We start from the raw sequence: 18,048 nt of genomic DNA on the forward strand, positions 1-18,048 counted from the left end.
GTGGAAGAGTGCATTTTGTCCGTCCTCTCCGTAATTGTCTTAGGGTCTCTGCAAGCACTTTGTTCGCTCAGATAAGCCGTGCTTTGTTGGTACAGAGAGCTGACATAGCACTCTTTTTGTTCGATGGGCCACATTTACTCTGCTCTCTCACTGTACTGGCAGACTAACGACAACAACAACACTGTGTGCCAGCGACGACACTGTTATGTTCAGATACAGGAAGGCAAGATTGTGCAGGAGCCTTGTAATAACATGTCAATGCTGTTTACTGTTGACTGTAGGGTCCTAATATATGTAGTTAAAGTGTGTTGATGGAAATTACCTAAATAATGTGTCTATTTTACATAGGCCTACACATAGAGCTGACTGACTGACTGTTCATGAATGTGTCACCAGTTGCACCAAAAGAGCAACAATGAACTCACAGTGGTGAATATGCCGTGCCAAAGGAAATAGATTACAGATCTGCTCAAAAAAAAAAAAAACGAGCAATCATCATATGTGTCATTTAACAGTAACATGCATGATATGATCTTAACTTGGACAGATCGTCTCCACTATGATGCAACATTGATCTGATGCAACACAGAGGCAAGAGGGAAAATATCCGGCCCTCAAAATGATGAAACCCACGTTAGTCATCACAACATGCATCTTTCTTCATGACATGTCACTTACTCTTTCTCTTGTGAGTGTCAAACTCAGATATTCTACTAAGAGTGTTTATAAGACTTGATATTAACCTTTTCTTGACTTCTCCCACTCAGGTTTTTGAAGTCTTACATCTACTGCCTACCAGTCATGTGTCCTACTGCCCTCTGGTGTTTGAAACAGCAAGTTACTCACAATGACAACACCCCTTTTGAATTGATCTGTTTGTTTTAAAAAAAAGAAGGTATTTTATACATTAAAATATACATTAAAATCGTGATTCTCGGGTTCTATTCACAAATAAACAATTCATGCACAAAAAGCAGAAAACTCAAACTTTTCTGAAGTTAATTTTTATAAGTTATTTTTCAAGTTAGTTGTTGAACTCACATTGGAACTTGTGAGATTGAGAAAGTCTTGCATGAGCAACTGCTTATTTCTGCCTCCTTGTGGTGAATTGAAGAATACTTTCTCTGCATACAACAAGTTAATCCAATGTATGAAATCTGTTATCACAGATCCCAGATCTGCATGTATTGTTACAGTTGGGCCAAAACACTTCTGCTGTTAAATTGAAATGAGGTTCTAAATGAAAGGTGAGGTGCCTCCGATCACATCTCACGCAGTAATTTCACCAACATTTTTGATGGCTCAAAGCTAAGAGCATAGCTGACCAAAACACACCTTCAATAGCTAAGACAAGACATTTTACAACAACCAGAGCCGAGAGGATACAACTGAATTTTATGGCCTGAAACTACAAGCCTCAGCAGTATTACAGAAATATGTATTTCAGAATTTAGTGCTGCTGTGACTGTTCTCTTGAAACAGTCCATAGCAGAAGTTCAGATAGGTGGCATCAGCAAACAATATGAGAGTTGATCGACACAAGGAGCTGTGACTTCAAACTGACTTCAGTGGTGTTTGGATTTTACATAAATGTTAACCAAATCTTAGCTTTCCATAAAAGTCTTTATGGAAGTTCAGTTTAGTTCAGATTTTGGTATCACTTTACATAGTCTTGGTTTTAGAAAACACTCAGGATTAAATCAAGGAATGATCATCTTGGAGGAAAACATCATTAGTTGTTATTTATTAAGAGTTAAACACATTTTTTTTTAAACTCGGCTGATGTGCTTTATCAGGATTGTGTGGGCATGGGTTGATACGATTTAACTGAAAAAGAAATTGGGGTTCATGTCGGACCTTGTCATTCATAGTAAAAAAAACAACAACGACCTACTGCATAATAGGTGCATCTTATTGGTTATTGGTCATTGGGATATAGAAGAAAGAAAGACATTTTTTTGTGCAGCACAAAGCTGTTCTCACTGACAGAGCATCATTGCCGCAGACAAAATAATCTCACCACAAGGAGTTAGCACCCTGACTCTCCCCAACTCCAAACTCCATCAGCAGGAAAGCAGCAGCAGAGGAAGATCATGTAATATGATCAAAAGCTCTAGAACATCCTCTGAATAGACATATTAGTGGTGAGATTATTTTGTCAAATGCTATTTCCAAAATAGATAGATAGATAGATAGATAGATAGATAGATAGATAGATAGATAGATAGATAGATAGATAGATAGATAGAGAGATAGATAGATAGACAGACTTTATTAATCCCAAATTGGGAAATTACTCTACAGCAGCAAGTTACAAGGACATACACACATACTAGATCAAGGACATACACACATACTAGATCAAGGACATACACACATACTAGATCAAGGACATACACACAAGGACATACACACATACTAGATCAAGGATGAACTTCCAATCATAACTATTGCTGTTTAAGGACATATGAATAAAAACAAGTATTGCAGTACTTCAGAGTTTTGGCCTAAATCTGAGTTGAAAATCTAGTGAACTATTTTTTTCAATACAGTGAAGCAGTAATTCAATGATCTGGTGCTTCATACAAAGATCTGATTCTCAAGGGAAAGCGAATTTGTGTCTACCGGCTAAGTTTGAACTGAAGCCCCTTTGATGTCTCCTTCAACTGGATCCTATGCTGGTGTGTGTGTGTGTGTGTGTGTGTGTGTGTGTGTGTGTGTGCGTGTGCGTGTGTGAGTGTGCGTGTGCAACCATTACCTCAAAATCAGCAGAAAACCAAATAGGTCTCTCAGACATCTAAGAGACCCATCAGGGAAGATGATCAGTTTTCAACCAATGGTAAACCACATTTCTCTCCCCGACCAGTTCTCCATTCATCCCTCACTCCGACCCCCATCCTTACATCTCTACTGCCATCCAACCACTGGGGCGTGGCGTTTTAAAATTTTTCTTTTACTTTTTGTTCTTCTTTTTATATTACATTTATTTTCCTTTATTATTATTTTTTTATATATTTTACTTTTTTAAAATTTATTGTATTCTTAAAAATTACAGTTTTATATCTTTATGTTTGAGGCCTGAAATGTGGCAAAAGGTCGAAACGTTCAAGGGGGCCGAATACTTTCGCAAGGCACTGTATGTCAGCATGTCCTCTCACGCAAACCAAAGATCCCTTCTTTGAGACCAGCATGAGTGATGTGCAGACCAGCTTTTCATTTGGGGATTTGGTGCTCTGATGCATTGTTTTCCTCCTCAGAGTGATGATCTGTGCCTGCAGTCAGAAGCAATTAGGGAGCAATCGAACGGGACGCTGGCGAATATGTTGAACCATCAGAGAGAGTGATGGGGGGGTGAGTGAGGAGAGATGGGGACAAGACAGTCGAGGAGATGAATGAAGATGAGAAAGAGTGAGTGAAAGTGTTACAAAGACTGAAAGACTGAAAAGACAGAACAATAAGTGAGTGGGAAGCAGGGAGAGAAAGTTTGGTAACTGCATTTTTTTGGCAGCCTCAAGTGGTAGCAAGAGAGAAAACCTAATTTGTTTAATTGCCTATAAATAAAATAAAAAAATATTCGTCTTACTGGTATTTATTTTGAGAAACAACTCTTTTTATTTGGCAGTTTTGACAGCTCTTGGCAAGAAAGCGTATTCCCCCAAAATGTCAAACTATTGCTTTTTTCTTCTCGTGCATCAATATTTTCTGCCAGCGACCACAGAAACCGTAATTTATGTTCATGATACAAATTGATGTTCAGATAAAAATCTGAGATTGTAAAGTGGATGAAGTTACCAAACATGAAAACAGGCTCGCTGTTGTCTATGTACGCACACGCACGCACGCACACACACACACACACACACACACACACACACACACACACACACACACTGTCCTGAGGGGTCGTCATCTCTATCTTCTGTTTCCAGTCTTGTTTCCTCATGCACTTTCCCGTCATTTCGCCAAAGGCAAACCCTACTCACTCTCTTTGATCATTGGTGAGGACATCAGCCACTAACCTGTTTTTTTCTTCTTTTTCTTTTTGGTATATTGTTTTTTTGTTGTTGTTTTTTTTACATTTCTCTATCCGTAGAATAGACGTTTTCAGCTCCTGTTAGGTGTAAGGGATTTCTTTTTTCACTAATGGAAGCAAACTGAGCCTCCACATTTTTCTAAATCACTCTGTTTTGTTTTTTTGTCTTGTTGCTGTGTGTGTGCATGTGAGTGTGAGCACAGATTCCATCCATCCATCCATCCAGGCCTTTGAGAACATGTTCACGCCTGTGTGAGTGTATCAACATCATATCCCCCCCTATCCTACTCCCTTCTCAGAACAGATTATGAGCGTTGGAGCTGACTGAAATGACTTTGAATTCTCCAAAGCCCCTAACCCCTGGGAACATACCTGTTCTTGCAAGCCTCAAACGTTCAGGTGCCTCATTTCAAAAGACTCCTCTCTTTCTCTCCATCGCTACTTTCCTCTCTCATTTTCACCTCCCCACGGCTGCAACTTTAGCCCTCGACTGAACTAGAGGCCTATTGAAATACCTCCCCCTGGTCTAGTCTGCACTTCAAAGTCGACTTTCACCCTCGAGCCAGATCCGAAGGGGCGGTCTAACCAGGAAAGGGCCCATCCCCTGAATAGTTAGTACTTCAAAGTCTGTAACATTTAGTTATGAGCTGTTTTAAAAACACCTCTTTTTTTAAAGTAGCAGATTGATGCTATGATTTGTCCAATGTAAAGTTGATACTTTAATTAGCCTATAATTGTCTGACCAAAACTTTGGTCAGATAAGATTAATAAAAAAAAGAAAAGAAAATTCTGTTTAATTTACTTTGCAGATACAGAAAAATGAAAAGAAAATGCTTTGGGTCATTAGGTCGTTACATGAAGTGAAACTGGAGGAGTATGTTGTGATCTTATGCTGCGTTCATGCCACCTGGTTACGTTGTTTTTCCGACTGCCAGCGTTCACATGGTCTGGATGCGTGTTCTTCTTCTTCTGTTATATTGGCGTTTGGCATAACAACTTGTTGCATGACTGCCCCCAATGGTTGGCCGTAGTCTAGAGCATCAGGAGTGTGAAAACATGGAGGCCACGATAACAAAAGATTTGCTGCTGTTTTCTTATGAGAGCATAGAAACGGCACATCTACAGGTGTTTGTGTTATCTGGAGGACAACGAACGGGAAAGAACATGGATAAGGTGTTGTTTTTTTATACATAGGCCTATTTATGAATAATTTGAAACATGTTATGTCTGTGTAGGTTTCTTGGCAGAGGCATTTGTCCACAATAAAGAGTTAGTCGATTAGCAAAATCCAGCCCGAGTTTCCCACCTCTGATTCCCACAGGAAGTGACGTGAATGATGACGTTTCCACTCGTAAAAATGTTTTTCTGATGTCTATGAACGCAGCAACAGACTGTATAAAATAGGTTGTCAATGCATAATGGTGATACAAACATAGATATAGGCCTATATTTATGGATACAAACGTCAGCAAAGTTTTGTCATGTTCCTGCTAGACTATATGAAGGTTTGATTTTAGAGTTCTGATGTATAGCCTACATCCACACTACTTTGTTTACATTTTGCGTCTGACAACGCATTCTGACCATTTGCATACACTGGGCATGCGCGTGCCGGTGTAAACAGGAAGCAGATTGTCTAATGCTACTTTGCAGTTGAAAATCATGGATGTTTAAGTTGAAAATACAGAAAATACTTTGGAGAGAGAACAAAAATGGCGAAAAACAAGACTTTGTTAGTTTGTTATTTGCTTGGACCAACGGGAGCGTGCCTATGTTCCCACAGCCCTATGTAATCTTTTTCAAAATTAGGCGCTATGATCCCACAGTTCCCACATTTCAAGATTCTTTTTCCAAAATTAGGCTCTATGTTCCCACATTTCCTTTTTCATAAATTTGTATCCGATTTTATCCCCCTAACCCTAACCCAAACCCTAAAATATTTTGTGGGAAGATAGGGCTTAAATTGAAGGGAAATGTAGGAACAGAAGACCTAATTTTGAAAATGTCCTAGAAAACATAGGGCTGTGGGAACATAGGGGCCTAATTTTCAGTGAAAAAAAAGGGCTGACCCCGGACCAACAACGATGTGGAACTGTTACTAAAGGATATGTAAGCCTACCTAACCTGACATTTACCGATTAATGTTAGACTGACGGTCGCCATTTCCAAAGGTCTCCGTTTCTGCCCATCCAGACTACAACTTTGCTACAACGCAACCCCGGAATTTTCAAACTTACATCAACAGGATACAGCAATATCTAGCTAAAGTTTGCGAACGTTAGCTTACATTAGCCACCATAAATTACCGATAATTGCAGGTTGAGTATGGCTGTAGCAGCAAAACATGTTAATGTATTAAAATGAGTGTTTATAGTTTAACTTTTTATTTGTATGATTATGCCTTTCAAAAGTTACAAAGTCTTCACATCACGCTCTTTTTGCCCGGATGTCCGTCACCTTACGCTTTGTTTGTGATGGGATTTCAAACTCCAGGCCATTTATGAGGACTATGGTTAACTGCTCCTCAGATCTCTGCAGGGTTTCTCGGTTGCACGACTAAAACAACTTTTGAACATACACATGTTCCACCAAAACAAGTTCCTCCCCGAGGCTCTTTTGCAGAGGCACCGTGGCTCTGTCGGGCGCTTAGTGCCGCCAAAGACGATTGTGATTGGTTTAAAGAAATGCCAATTAAACCAGAGCACGTTTTTCTCCCATCCCAGAATGGTGTGTGGACTAGCCAGTCTGGCAAAGGTAGACTACGTTTTCGCTGAAAACAGCTGCCTGCTTCTGTCTAAAAACAACCTATGAGAGCGGTGAAAGGGAACCAAAAGAAGTAAAATTGTTGGGCAGCTAAACAATGAGTTAAAACTCACTCTTAAACTCTGTAAGGTGAGGAGAGCTCATCATCCTGAGTCTACATTTCACACTGAAATGTGATCCATTGTTAGTAGAAAAATATTGATTATTGCCGCTTTAACTTCACATATCCATGAAAGCTCATGTGTTTGGGAAGGCACTTTGGGAAATAATGTTTTTTTAGGACTGTCCACCATCCCTCCCACAGTGCTGGTATGTTTTTCTTTTCATGAGAGTTTCCCACTGGGGTTAGTGCAGTGACATCATTGCAAACATGCAACATACTCTGAGCTGGCTGGAGTCAATAGTCATCACTGTTCTGTGTCATCATGGGGAAAGCATCTCCCATAATCTGGGGGCTGTGGGGCCCCCTAATTGCTTTATGTAATAATATGCTGCAGTGATGCACTCTTCTGGGAGCCACAAATGTAAATCCTCCCCCTCCTTATCATCTTCTTTCTTCATTAAAACATAATGTCAGCACCATGCCAACAAAGGGACAATTCACAGAGGCTGGGAGCCCGGTTGGTACACATAGTGCGGCACTGATGGACTGATCAAACACATTTAAATGTTCCCTTTGGGTATTATTAGTAACCCGTGGTCTTGTGTTTATTTCATATTTATTCATTTATCCAGGCAAGTCAGTTAAGGACAGATTGTTATTCACAATGACTGGAAGGGGGGGTTGCAGAAACAATAAATATCATCGCAGTTATACAATAATGATGTATATAAATCTGTAAAAGAGTGAAGTAGCTCAGGGGTATGCTGGCCAACACAGGAGGGCTTGGACACAGTAAATGAGCCAACAGATAAGGTTGTAGAACAAGGGCACCATTAAACCAAAATGTATTCATTTCGATCTGTGGCTGAAAATTAAGCAAACATCCACCAACATAAATAACACTTAGTTGTAATTTTGAACAAGTATTTATATATGCCTGTATCCCCATTGAAACAGTGGTGTGTGTGTTTCTGACTATTCATTTAGACAAATTGACGATAGCTTTTTCGACTATTCGTCTCAGCTCTTGCCAGGTTTACGCGAAAGAGTCAGAGGAGAAGACTATTTAACTGAAAGAGATGAAAAGAAAACACAACAGAGGGGCTGTGCACCTTTTTAATATCACATATACATACATATCGTAAATTAGCCAATTATTCTTTACTTTATACGAGTTCAACTAGAAGAAAAAAAACTTTTTTTCTTCTTGTCTCTCAAAGTCATTCTCATCCTCAGCACTCTCTCAGCCTATATAAGTAAACAGCTGATTCTTCTCAGGGTGTCCTGAGTTTAGACACTGGTGTAGAGAGACTGGAGCGTCAAGAGAGAATCCACAGCTGCTGTCAAATGAAAACCACTAATGGGGGATAATTTGTCAGGAAGGAAGGGAGAAAATGATGCATATTCTTGAATTCATGTCTTTTTTAACAACTTGTAAAAGGCCAAATGGTCACCAAACAGTCCACGTACTCTCCTGAAACTAGAAAGCAAACCATGTGAACACTTAACTCAAAAAAAGTTCAAGGAAACTACAAAAGTGAAGTTACAGCTTGCAGCAACCAGCAGAGGGCAGACTTGTAATAAAAGAGGAACAAGACCCTCTGCGAGTAATTTGATTAGTATAACTTGTTGCCCTAACGTTGTCCATTAGCAAGCTGATCAAGTACATCTAATTTGATGTCATCATTAAGCTTGCAGGCATTGTGCCTTTAAAGCCCCATTGTTTGTGTTTTTATTCATTCAGTCACTGTGTGTGTGTGTGTGTGTGTGTGTGTGTGTGTGTGTGTGTGTGTGTGTGTGTGTGTGTGTGTGTGTGTGTGTGTGTTGTTTTCAAATCGGAATGGTGATTTGAAAGAATGCGATTAGCTAATCGTGAAGACCACGATTAATTGATTAATTGAACTATTCAGTTGACTGTTTGGCGTAACATTTGTTTTTTTCATAAGATACATGCTGTAATAATGTTACATATCACAGATTGTTTAAAGAAATATTTTCACTGGATTTTTCATTTATTTTGTATTACTTTATTTAACATGATCGTAGAAGGTGTAATATGTAGCTTAAAAAAATTACAAATCATAATCGCAATATCTGACAGAAAAATCGCAATTCGATTTCCCCCCCCCCCAAATCATTCAGTCCGAGTATATGTGTGTGTGTGTGTGTGTGTGTGTGTGTGTGTGTGTGTGTGTGTGTCACAAGATAGATATGGGACATGTGGTGTGGATCAGGATTTATAAAACAGAGTGCTGTCCAGTGCGATCTGTAAATTATTGTCATGCTGGAGGCGCTGAAGAACTTCTTAAGTTTTGGCTTTGGATTGTTTTCCGCCCTGCTTTTTCTTCTTCTTCTTTTGAGTCCGAACATATGTTGACCATCACGCTTTCTTCCAGAGGCGGCTGCATTCTTGACCTAAAAAGTCCTCACAGTTGGTTTTCATAATCACACTGCCACACAGCTGACAGCAAGATGAGACCCTGTTTTCTTGGCTGTTTTGGACATCCATCACTGTGCAGAGCTCACCTTTCATTTGAGTGTTTTCTTTGCAAGAGGCCTTGTTTGGTAGAATTATTGGGGGGAAAAACAGGGCTTTGCAAAGTGGTATTATTCAATTTCATGCATTTTTCTTTTGTAATATCTTGAAAAATAATCCACTTTCAGATTAAATTGAGACCTTTAAGTCATGTAACCTGCAGACAAAACAATGCATGTACAGTATCGTCATCACTTGCATGGTACTATGAGCTCTTTTCAGTTCAGTTGCACAAAGATTCAAATCATCATCTATTGTAGAAATGAAAAGATACCATGTGTCTATTCTTTCAGTGTCTATTCACATTGCGCTTATTTGCACATAATGAACAGACATAATGACACATAATGAACAGTCTGACACACTGAAAGAAAAGGCACCAGGCAGAAGATGTTCCTCAGAAACTGGTCAGCATGGAAGTTTCACAATAGACTCTTTATGCTGAAGAGGGGCTGATTGGGAAATAATTGTCTTCTTCTGCAGTAACTAACGGCAACAGTTTGTTTAAAAGAGAAATGCAGGATGTGCCGGCCTATTTAATAGAGTAGATAATGAAACTGATGTTTATCTATGAATCATTGATGAATTATGAAGTTGCTCGCTATTAGAGCTTTTACACCCAGCCACTAATTTGACTTTCTGCAGATGAATGTATGTCAAATTACATTTAAACATTTAGAGGTTTGTAAAACGCCTGAAATAACCTGTGATAAGATTGTCAGACCGGTCTTGATGTTGATGGCGACGATTTTGAAGATCAAAGGAAAAATGTAATTCATCAGACTGGTGTACAATTATATGGGCAAGTGGATTGCATTTAACGTGCAATACAACAGCTCAGGAGGACTACATAGCATATTGGAAGAGAAATGAAGAAGATCATAAAGTTTAGAAAGAGTGTATATAAAGAGAGAGTACAAAAATGCCCTTTTACAACAGCCAAATCACCCATAATAATCACAAAACGATTAACATAATGATCTGAGGTACATTAGAAATACTCATAAATAACTCAAATCTTAACTACAAACTGAACTAAAACTGCAAAAACTAGGACTAAATCTCTATTATTACTATATTATTTACATGGTTAGTAAAGTCTTGTGTATATTGTGTAGGCTAGTGTATTGATATGGCAAGGTGCTTCATCACGTGTTTAAAATAACTGTACCATAAATCTATTATGCTCAATATGCATATATCATGCAGCAGGGGCACTGCAAGAAATATTGTATAAATTGATCCCCCATTGGAAAACTTTTAATAAAGTTCCTAATTCCTACATAACAAAACAAATAACAAAAAAAGAAGAAGCTTTATTTAGGTCATCCGAACTCAAACAAACTGTTAACTATAATGTGATCTGTAAGTGAGTAAATATGAATCAGAAAAATTAGCCCGGTTAAATCATGAAGAGGGTAGTGTTTATTTTAAGGTGGCACGGCAGTCAAAAAAGTGTCAAAGTCGGGGAAAACGCCACAGGGCAATCCGGAGTTGCAACAGCGGCCGCAAATGTGGCTTCTGCCTCACGATAAACCCAACAAAACTGAATTAAGTCAAACTTTAACGCCAAATTTTACGATTTTTTAAACAATAAGCAGAGCAGCGAAGTCCACGGTGCCTCCTTAACTGAGTGCTGGCACTCCAGAGTGGGGAGTGCAAAGGAGAGGGTCAAAAAGATTGGTGGGAGGGGATATAACCCTTTTGGGAGAGAGAGAAAAAAAAAATCACGTGTTTGGAGATCAAAGGAGATCCGCTTTGTAGAGAGGGGGGGAGGGGGGGGGGGGGTGAGAAAGAAAGAGGGAGAGAGAGGGGGAGAGAGAGAGAGAGAGAGAGAGAGAGAGCGTTTGCAGGCAGTGTAATTGACAAGGCTTGCAGTGGTGAAATAAACACGCTCCAGCCCGGGCTCAGCTTTTATTGCACAATTCTGCCTCTTTTGACGCATTGCACGAAGCGCCCACAGACCTGATTTCAGTTACCTTCACCCGATTAATTAATCCGTGTGAAATTATGTCCCGATCGGCGCAGATCCAGCCGGCAAGATGATGATTTTACCACGGAGAGGCTCAGATCGTGTACCCGACTCGGTGGTCCTGGTGATCTTCGTGGTTGCCGCTTCTCTCGGTACCGTTTTCGCCAAGGATACTGCCTTTGTGGAAGTGGTTCTGTTCGAGTCCAGTCCCAATGGAGATTATACTACGTATACGACTGGCTTGCAAGGACGGTTCTCCAAAGCAGGAGCCACTATCAGCGCGGAGGGGGAGATCGTTCAAGTACGTGTAAAGTCTTTTTCTTTACGGGGGAGCGACGAGCAGCAGTCCTGAGCAGCACTACCAGGACGCGGCTTGTGATTTTACCAAGCTGCCCTTCTTGAAACTTTTTCCACAGGGGCTGAGGGGTTGACAAGAATTGTATATGTGTGTGTGTGTGTGTGTGTGTGTGTGTGTGTGTGTGTGTGTGTGTGTGTGTGTGTGTGTGTGTGTGTGTGTGTGTGTGTGTGTGTTGTGTGTGTGTGTGTGCGCGCGCGCGCGTGTGTGTGTATATGCAGGCGGTGTGAGGATGGCACTAAGCTTGCAAGCATATGCGGTCACAAGATGGCTCCTATCTTGTGGAATTCATTCACAGGGAAAACATGCTCTTGCAGGTTATTTTGTTGATGTCTGGAGCTCACTAGTGCGCTCGTTACTGTTAACAGCCTTCATCCCGACACACACGTTTAGGAACTGCGTTTTCCTAAAAAGTAACAAATCCTCCACCGCTACCAAAAAAAAAAATAAATAAATAAAAGAAGTCCGTAAACTTTTACCGTGCGGGCTTCACGCTTTCACTAGGCTACAGCAGCAAGCCTACGAGGCTGCTATTTGTGCTTAGTTCTGACCGTTTATCCGTTTCAGTGGTGAGTTTGGGCCAAATATGTTCTTTTTTTAAACCGAAAAGTTAGTTTTAATGTAGTGGAATATGTTTGTATTATTGACCGTACCCGACGTGTAAAGTAACCCCCACACGTCCCGCCGCTCTAAGCCTGTTACTATGTAGCCGTCATCAGCACTTCACTTTGTTGCACGTTTTTGGTTTAGGCTTACTTGTAACTATTTGAAGTCTTTATAAACATAGGCTATATTAAGCAGAATTGAGAAAGATGTCCTCATTGAAGATTGCTCCATGTTCCCATATTTTATTTCCTGGCCCCAAACATGACAAGTGCACTTGGCCGGAGCTGGTTTTGTTTGGATCAACCATCCAGCTTTGATCGAGTAGAAGTCATTAAAACATGAAGCTTTTGTCCAGAGCCAAGTGATTATTTGAAGTTTTATAATTCTTGCTTAATCTACTTGGCCAGTGCTTGTAAGGCAGCAAAGCGTTTGGGGTCTAATCATGTGCCAAAGACTTAAAGTTTCATTTTTTTTCTTCTTATTTCTTGACCTCTAACATGTCCTGTGTTGTTGGTGATGGGAGGAAGCAGCAGCTCTTCCTGAATGGTTGGAAGCCACTTGGATGTAAAGCACTATTTGTGTGGTCTGTATCCACCCTTTTTGAAGTTTTGATCTTTTGTGTATTTGGATGTATCTGTACAATCCAAACTGCTTCTAATGCAACATCAAGTTCATTTAGATGAAGTTTGTGATTTGAAAGTTGAGCCAACAAGTCCAGTCCCTCGTGACTGATTGGAAGCCGCTTCTCTACGAAGGGGTTTTCTGATGCGAGGTTAAATATTAGATCATCAGGAGATTAAAGCTAAGGTGTCACTGCATTAACCAGCACCCGATCAAGCCACAGCAGAGATGATGGTTGAGTTTTTGTTTTCATTTGTCGTATAAAAGCCAGTAGCTGTTGAAGTGTGACCTCAAACTGAAAAAAAAAAATTATTGAGCTCAATGAGATCACTGGTCTGTGTTGCGAGGGTAGGTTACAACGCAGCCTATGGAGAGAGAGAGTTGGCGGGGGTGTTTAAATGCTGCAAATATACATTAGAGTTTAATCAAGTTCACCATGTTGCGTCAAGTGTGTACTGGTGGGCTGCATCACGAGAAACCTCAACTGTGTCGTAGAAGTTCTGCAGCACGCAACGTCAGATGAGTTAAGACAGCGACTCATTCACACATTTTTTTTCTTTCGGTTTATAAGAACTGGTACTGCATTTACACATCTAGTAGCATCCCGCCTCCATCCCTCGCCACTCTCAACAATGTCCATATCAACTACACAGCAGCGTCTTTACAGAGCACGCATGCGTTTTTGTTTTCCCCAAAAATGCAGACTCTTACTTTGAAAGAAATATGATATGTGGGGATCAAAGGAGGGGATACTCAGCACAAAAATGGCCCCTGTTTACACACAGTGATGGCCATTTGGCGCCACCCGGTAACCACACACAAATGTCGGACCTCAGCTTTACATTGAAAACCACATCTATTTAGGTTTGCTTTCTTTGCTAACATAGCTTCTGACCACTTAGAGTCAGCTTATATTTTGTCAGGCTATAATGAGGGTCAGTTTGTCTGGCACAGCGCACTGTCTTGAATTTCTCACAGCATGTATTCTACCAAAGATTTATGAAAGTCGAAGCTGACAATGAATGACAACCATACAACCCGATGAGTGCAATTTTAAACTGGGATCAAATTCCCCACTTGCAAATCCTATACTTGTGAAATAACATTGCAGAAACGTGTTGGGAAATTGTTGCGGTGTTGTAACGGATATAGTTTTACACTGGAATTGGGTTGAACACAAATATTTAGGTTCCTGGGCGTCCAGTTGTCTGCAGTGACCTCTGTAACCATTGCACTTGTCAACTTTTTAGCTCACAAGGTCTGAGCCTTGTTGTGTTCAGTGAATAGGACGCCTGATTTGGTCTGCCTGAGGTTTATGGAGCCTTCTAGTCCTCTCTTCTGCTGTTTGAACAGAGCCCTGAGGGGTTTGTGTTACCTTGTGTGTACAGTAGTGGCCAGACCTCAGCAGGTATGGGTTCAAATACAGGGGAAAGATGGAGGGGGTGGGGGGGGGGGCAGCTTGGCAACGTTCCTGAGCAAAGACCCAACCGCGATCACCGCTCATATACTCCCAACTCGCCGTTGCTAATTCCCTAAAGCTAACACCCACTCAGCTCTGCCTAAAGAGTGTCAAAAGTGGCAAACGCTGCAGAGGGCCAAAAATAATAAATTAAGTTAATTTGCTTCTTGCCCTGCTCTAAGAGGGGACACATGGTGACGCAGATCTGGACACAGTGCCAAACCCCAGGGTTCCCCAGGCCAGTTCCCAGATTGCTCCAGTTCAACTCCGTAATGGCAAACCTTAAATCGCTGTCGTGGTGTGTGTGTGTGTGTGTGTGTGTGTGTGTGTGTGTGTGTGTGTGTGTGTGTGTGTGTGTGTGTGTGTGTGTGTGTGTGTGTGTGTGTGTGTGTGTGTGTGTGTGTGTGTGTGTGTGTGTGTGTGTGTGTGTGTGTGTGTGTGTGTAAGATGACCCTAAAAGTGTGTTTACATCATTGGCTCCTAACTCTGATTCTTGGCGAGCAGAGTACTGCAGGTTGTCCATCCTGCCAGGTAGTTCATTGTATTCACCTCTTGTTCCAGATTGAAATACTTCCTGTTTCGACCTGAATGAAAATGGCCTGGCATAATGAAACCAAGCATTGTGTGCTTTAAGCCCAGAGAAGAAGATTTAGTGCACTTGGACTTAACTTGTATATTTTACATAGCTTCAAAGTTATGGTAGTTTTGCTATACCTTCCCACAACTAGCAGCAGATTTGACTTGAGCCTTTTCAGTAGGGCAAATGATCGTCCCCTGATCTGACCCAGGTGTCAAAATGAGACTCCTAGAGTGGCAGCTGTTGACAAACCCAGATGATACTGAAAGCACTCTGCTTCTACATGTAATCGAATTTCTGGAATGGCCTTTACAATGCAGGGCACTCATTCTGACCGCTGGACACCATGTTTTTCACATTCCCGTCATTGTTGACAGTGCACACAAACGCAGCTCTCCTGATTAATACACCTTTAATGCAAACGAAAACGCCATCTGCTGCTCATCATTCTCTATTGTCTCCCACCCCCCGACGCCAAATTGTCTTTCCTGTCGCGAGATGAGCTGCGATGCACTGCATGAGCGCACATCTGCCTCCGATTTCCAGCGGGCCTGTGCTGTCAGCATGTGAGTGAGGAGCAGGGACGTGGCAGGGGCACAGAGAGGACCAGATGGAATTCATAGTGTCGTCGGCCAGAACCAGAGGGAATAATGTGGCTTTTGCCTACTTCCTCTCAGAAGGGACACAGAGACAGGGACATCCCCTGAATCCAGCATCAGGAAGAAGAGGCTATAGTTTCTCAACACCCATGAGCTGCTCCACCTTTGAACTTCATCTCCATGTGCATGGAATGCCAGTAACTATAGCTGGGAGACTTCATGGTGTGGTTCTATGAAAGTGGCTGTTTTTTCTCTGACTGGATGTGCAGGGGGAAAGTGGTGGTTTTGAGCTAAGACAACGATGAGCTTAAATACTGCAGCTCCTACCTTGGAGCTGGCAAGAGTTGTGTCGCGCTGCATTTAGACTATAATGAGAGCTTTAGTGGTTTAAGGCATCCAGCGCGCTTTCTCACCACAGGCTGGAAACCCCAAGAGGCCATAATGGGCCGGGCCCAGACGGGAGGTGCCAGGGACCGGGCCACTCCCAGCGCCAAAGCAACAGTAGCAGTACACAAACGCTGGTTTAAAAGGTTAAAAGTGCTGCTCCCTACTTTTTTCCATTTATTGGCTTGGCGGTCGCAGCTGTATTTTAAGTGCTATCGTCTCTTAACCGCCACCCTGTTTCACTTTCATGTCCCAGCCAAAGTAATTTGAGGCTGCGTTTCTCTGCTTTTTGGAATAGAACAGACTAAACTGTTTTTCTCTTTCTCTTGCTTAACACCCCCCTCCCACACACACACTCTCATCCTCACCACCAGTCTGTCTGTTTAGATGCGGCCAAAATTTGTCATGCATCCTATAATGCATGTGTATGACTTCAAACGAGGATTTCACCTAGTTCCTAACTTTAATTTCATTGGGGTGCCTTGTTGTCGTAGGGTTTTAGGAAGTCGACCATGAACCACAACGTTCTGGTCCCCGGAACGTTTTTGCATATCGTTGCCCGACTCTCTGCCCTAATGAAGGCATCAAATTCTTTAAAAATAGATTTCAGTCATTTCTTAAGCCTATTAATAGACAAAACATAATGACGATTGCCCGTTTCATATTTCCATAGACGAATGTAGCATCTTCAATTGGCTTAATAACAACAATTTAAAAAAAACTATTGACGTTACAGTGATATTAAACAAGAAAAAGCAGGAGCCAGCTAATATCTGACATTTTTCCTTGCTAAATTATCAATTGTTGTATAAAATGGTTAGTTTTCTGTAAAATTCACCTATTCAGCAAGTAATTATATCACAATAACACGTGTAAAATCCTGAGAATTTTTTTTTTGGCATTAAACTGAAAGCACTAATTGCCTGCAAACATTCAGGTGCATGTCAGTCCTAAAACGCCTAACTTCTTGTGGGATCTCCTAGTACCTGTCCAAACTTCTTTTTTAATTGGCCACACCATCTCTCAAACCAGCAGTCCCTGCTTTCCTCTCCTGCGCCTGGCTCTTTTTAACTCTTGTCATCTCCTGTGTCTTTCTCTCTGAGCTTCTCATTCCCACTCACTGCACAGCTCCGCCTGGAACAAGTGCATGTTGGTACTGGTGGCCCCAGTAGCTATGTTAGTTTCCACTGGGCTGAGTGGCTGAGCCGATCTTTGTAGTTCCACTCCAAGAGAGATTAGCAGTCAGCGCTGGTGCTCGCTGCTGCTTTCTCTCCACTATCCAAGCCTCTCCCAGGGGAACCCCTTTTCCCCCACGTCGCTCTCCTCCTGATCTGCTATTGATTATGTGTCCGAGCTCATTTGCCTTGTCTTCTGCTTAACACTCCAATGATGAGGACATGTTAATTCAGCTTTGCCCTGAGCCTATGATTTTCTATGATTGGTGGGAAATGCACCATTAGATAATGTCACACTTGGACAGGTTTACTTATATTTTTTATTTTTTTTGAAACCCATTACATTTGTAACGAGTCAAAGATGAAGAAGAGCCTGGAATGGTTGTTTTTGCTGTCTGACTAGTAGGGGTGCACGATTCAGAAAATGTCACGATTCGATATTGATTAGTAGGCTCAAGAATCGATTCAAAAACAAATCTCGATTTAAAAAAATAAAAAAATAAATAAAAAAGATTTACAGGCGCCCGGATGCTCAGTTGGTAGAGCAGGCGCCCATATATAGAGGTTTACTCCTCAACGCAGTTCGACTCCGACCTGCGGCCCTTTGCTGCATGTCATCCCGCCTCTCTCTCCCCTTTCATGTCTTCAGCTGTCTTGTCCAAATAAAGGCTGAAAATGCCCAAAAACATAATCTAAATAAAAAAATAAAAAGAATTCACAGTGTGTAAATGTTGTTACTTTTCCCATGTGATTGCAGTAGACACACAATTTAAAAAAAATAAATAAAAGACTGAAAATGAATTGATTTTTGGAATTCTATGAATCGATTTTGAATCGGTAGAGCTTGAATCGCGATACGAATGTG

The 18,048-nt window shown here is 41.2% G+C and overlaps 1 protein-coding gene across 3 annotated transcripts in view; it reads left to right on the forward strand.

Moving 5' to 3' along the window:
* The first annotated feature begins 11,266 nt into the window (after positions 1-11,266).
* The window catches only part of znrf3 (zinc and ring finger 3), a 78,552-nt gene continuing 71,770 nt past the window's right edge, over positions 11,267-18,048 (forward strand). For 2 of the 3 annotated variants that reach the window (XM_039802150.1, XM_039802151.1), the window contains exon 1: positions 11,267-11,708. In XM_039802150.1, the coding sequence (XP_039658084.1) occupies positions 11,478-11,708 (231 nt within the window). In that variant the 5' untranslated portion in view covers positions 11,267-11,477. Of the gene's footprint in view, positions 11,709-12,309; positions 12,332-18,048 lie in introns of those variants that run through there. The other variant, XM_039802152.1, reaches the window with a different exon arrangement.

This window comes from Perca fluviatilis, chromosome 6, assembly GCF_010015445.1.
Source record: "Perca fluviatilis chromosome 6, GENO_Pfluv_1.0, whole genome shotgun sequence".
Classification (NCBI taxonomy): Eukaryota; Metazoa; Chordata; class Actinopteri; order Perciformes; family Percidae; genus Perca; species Perca fluviatilis.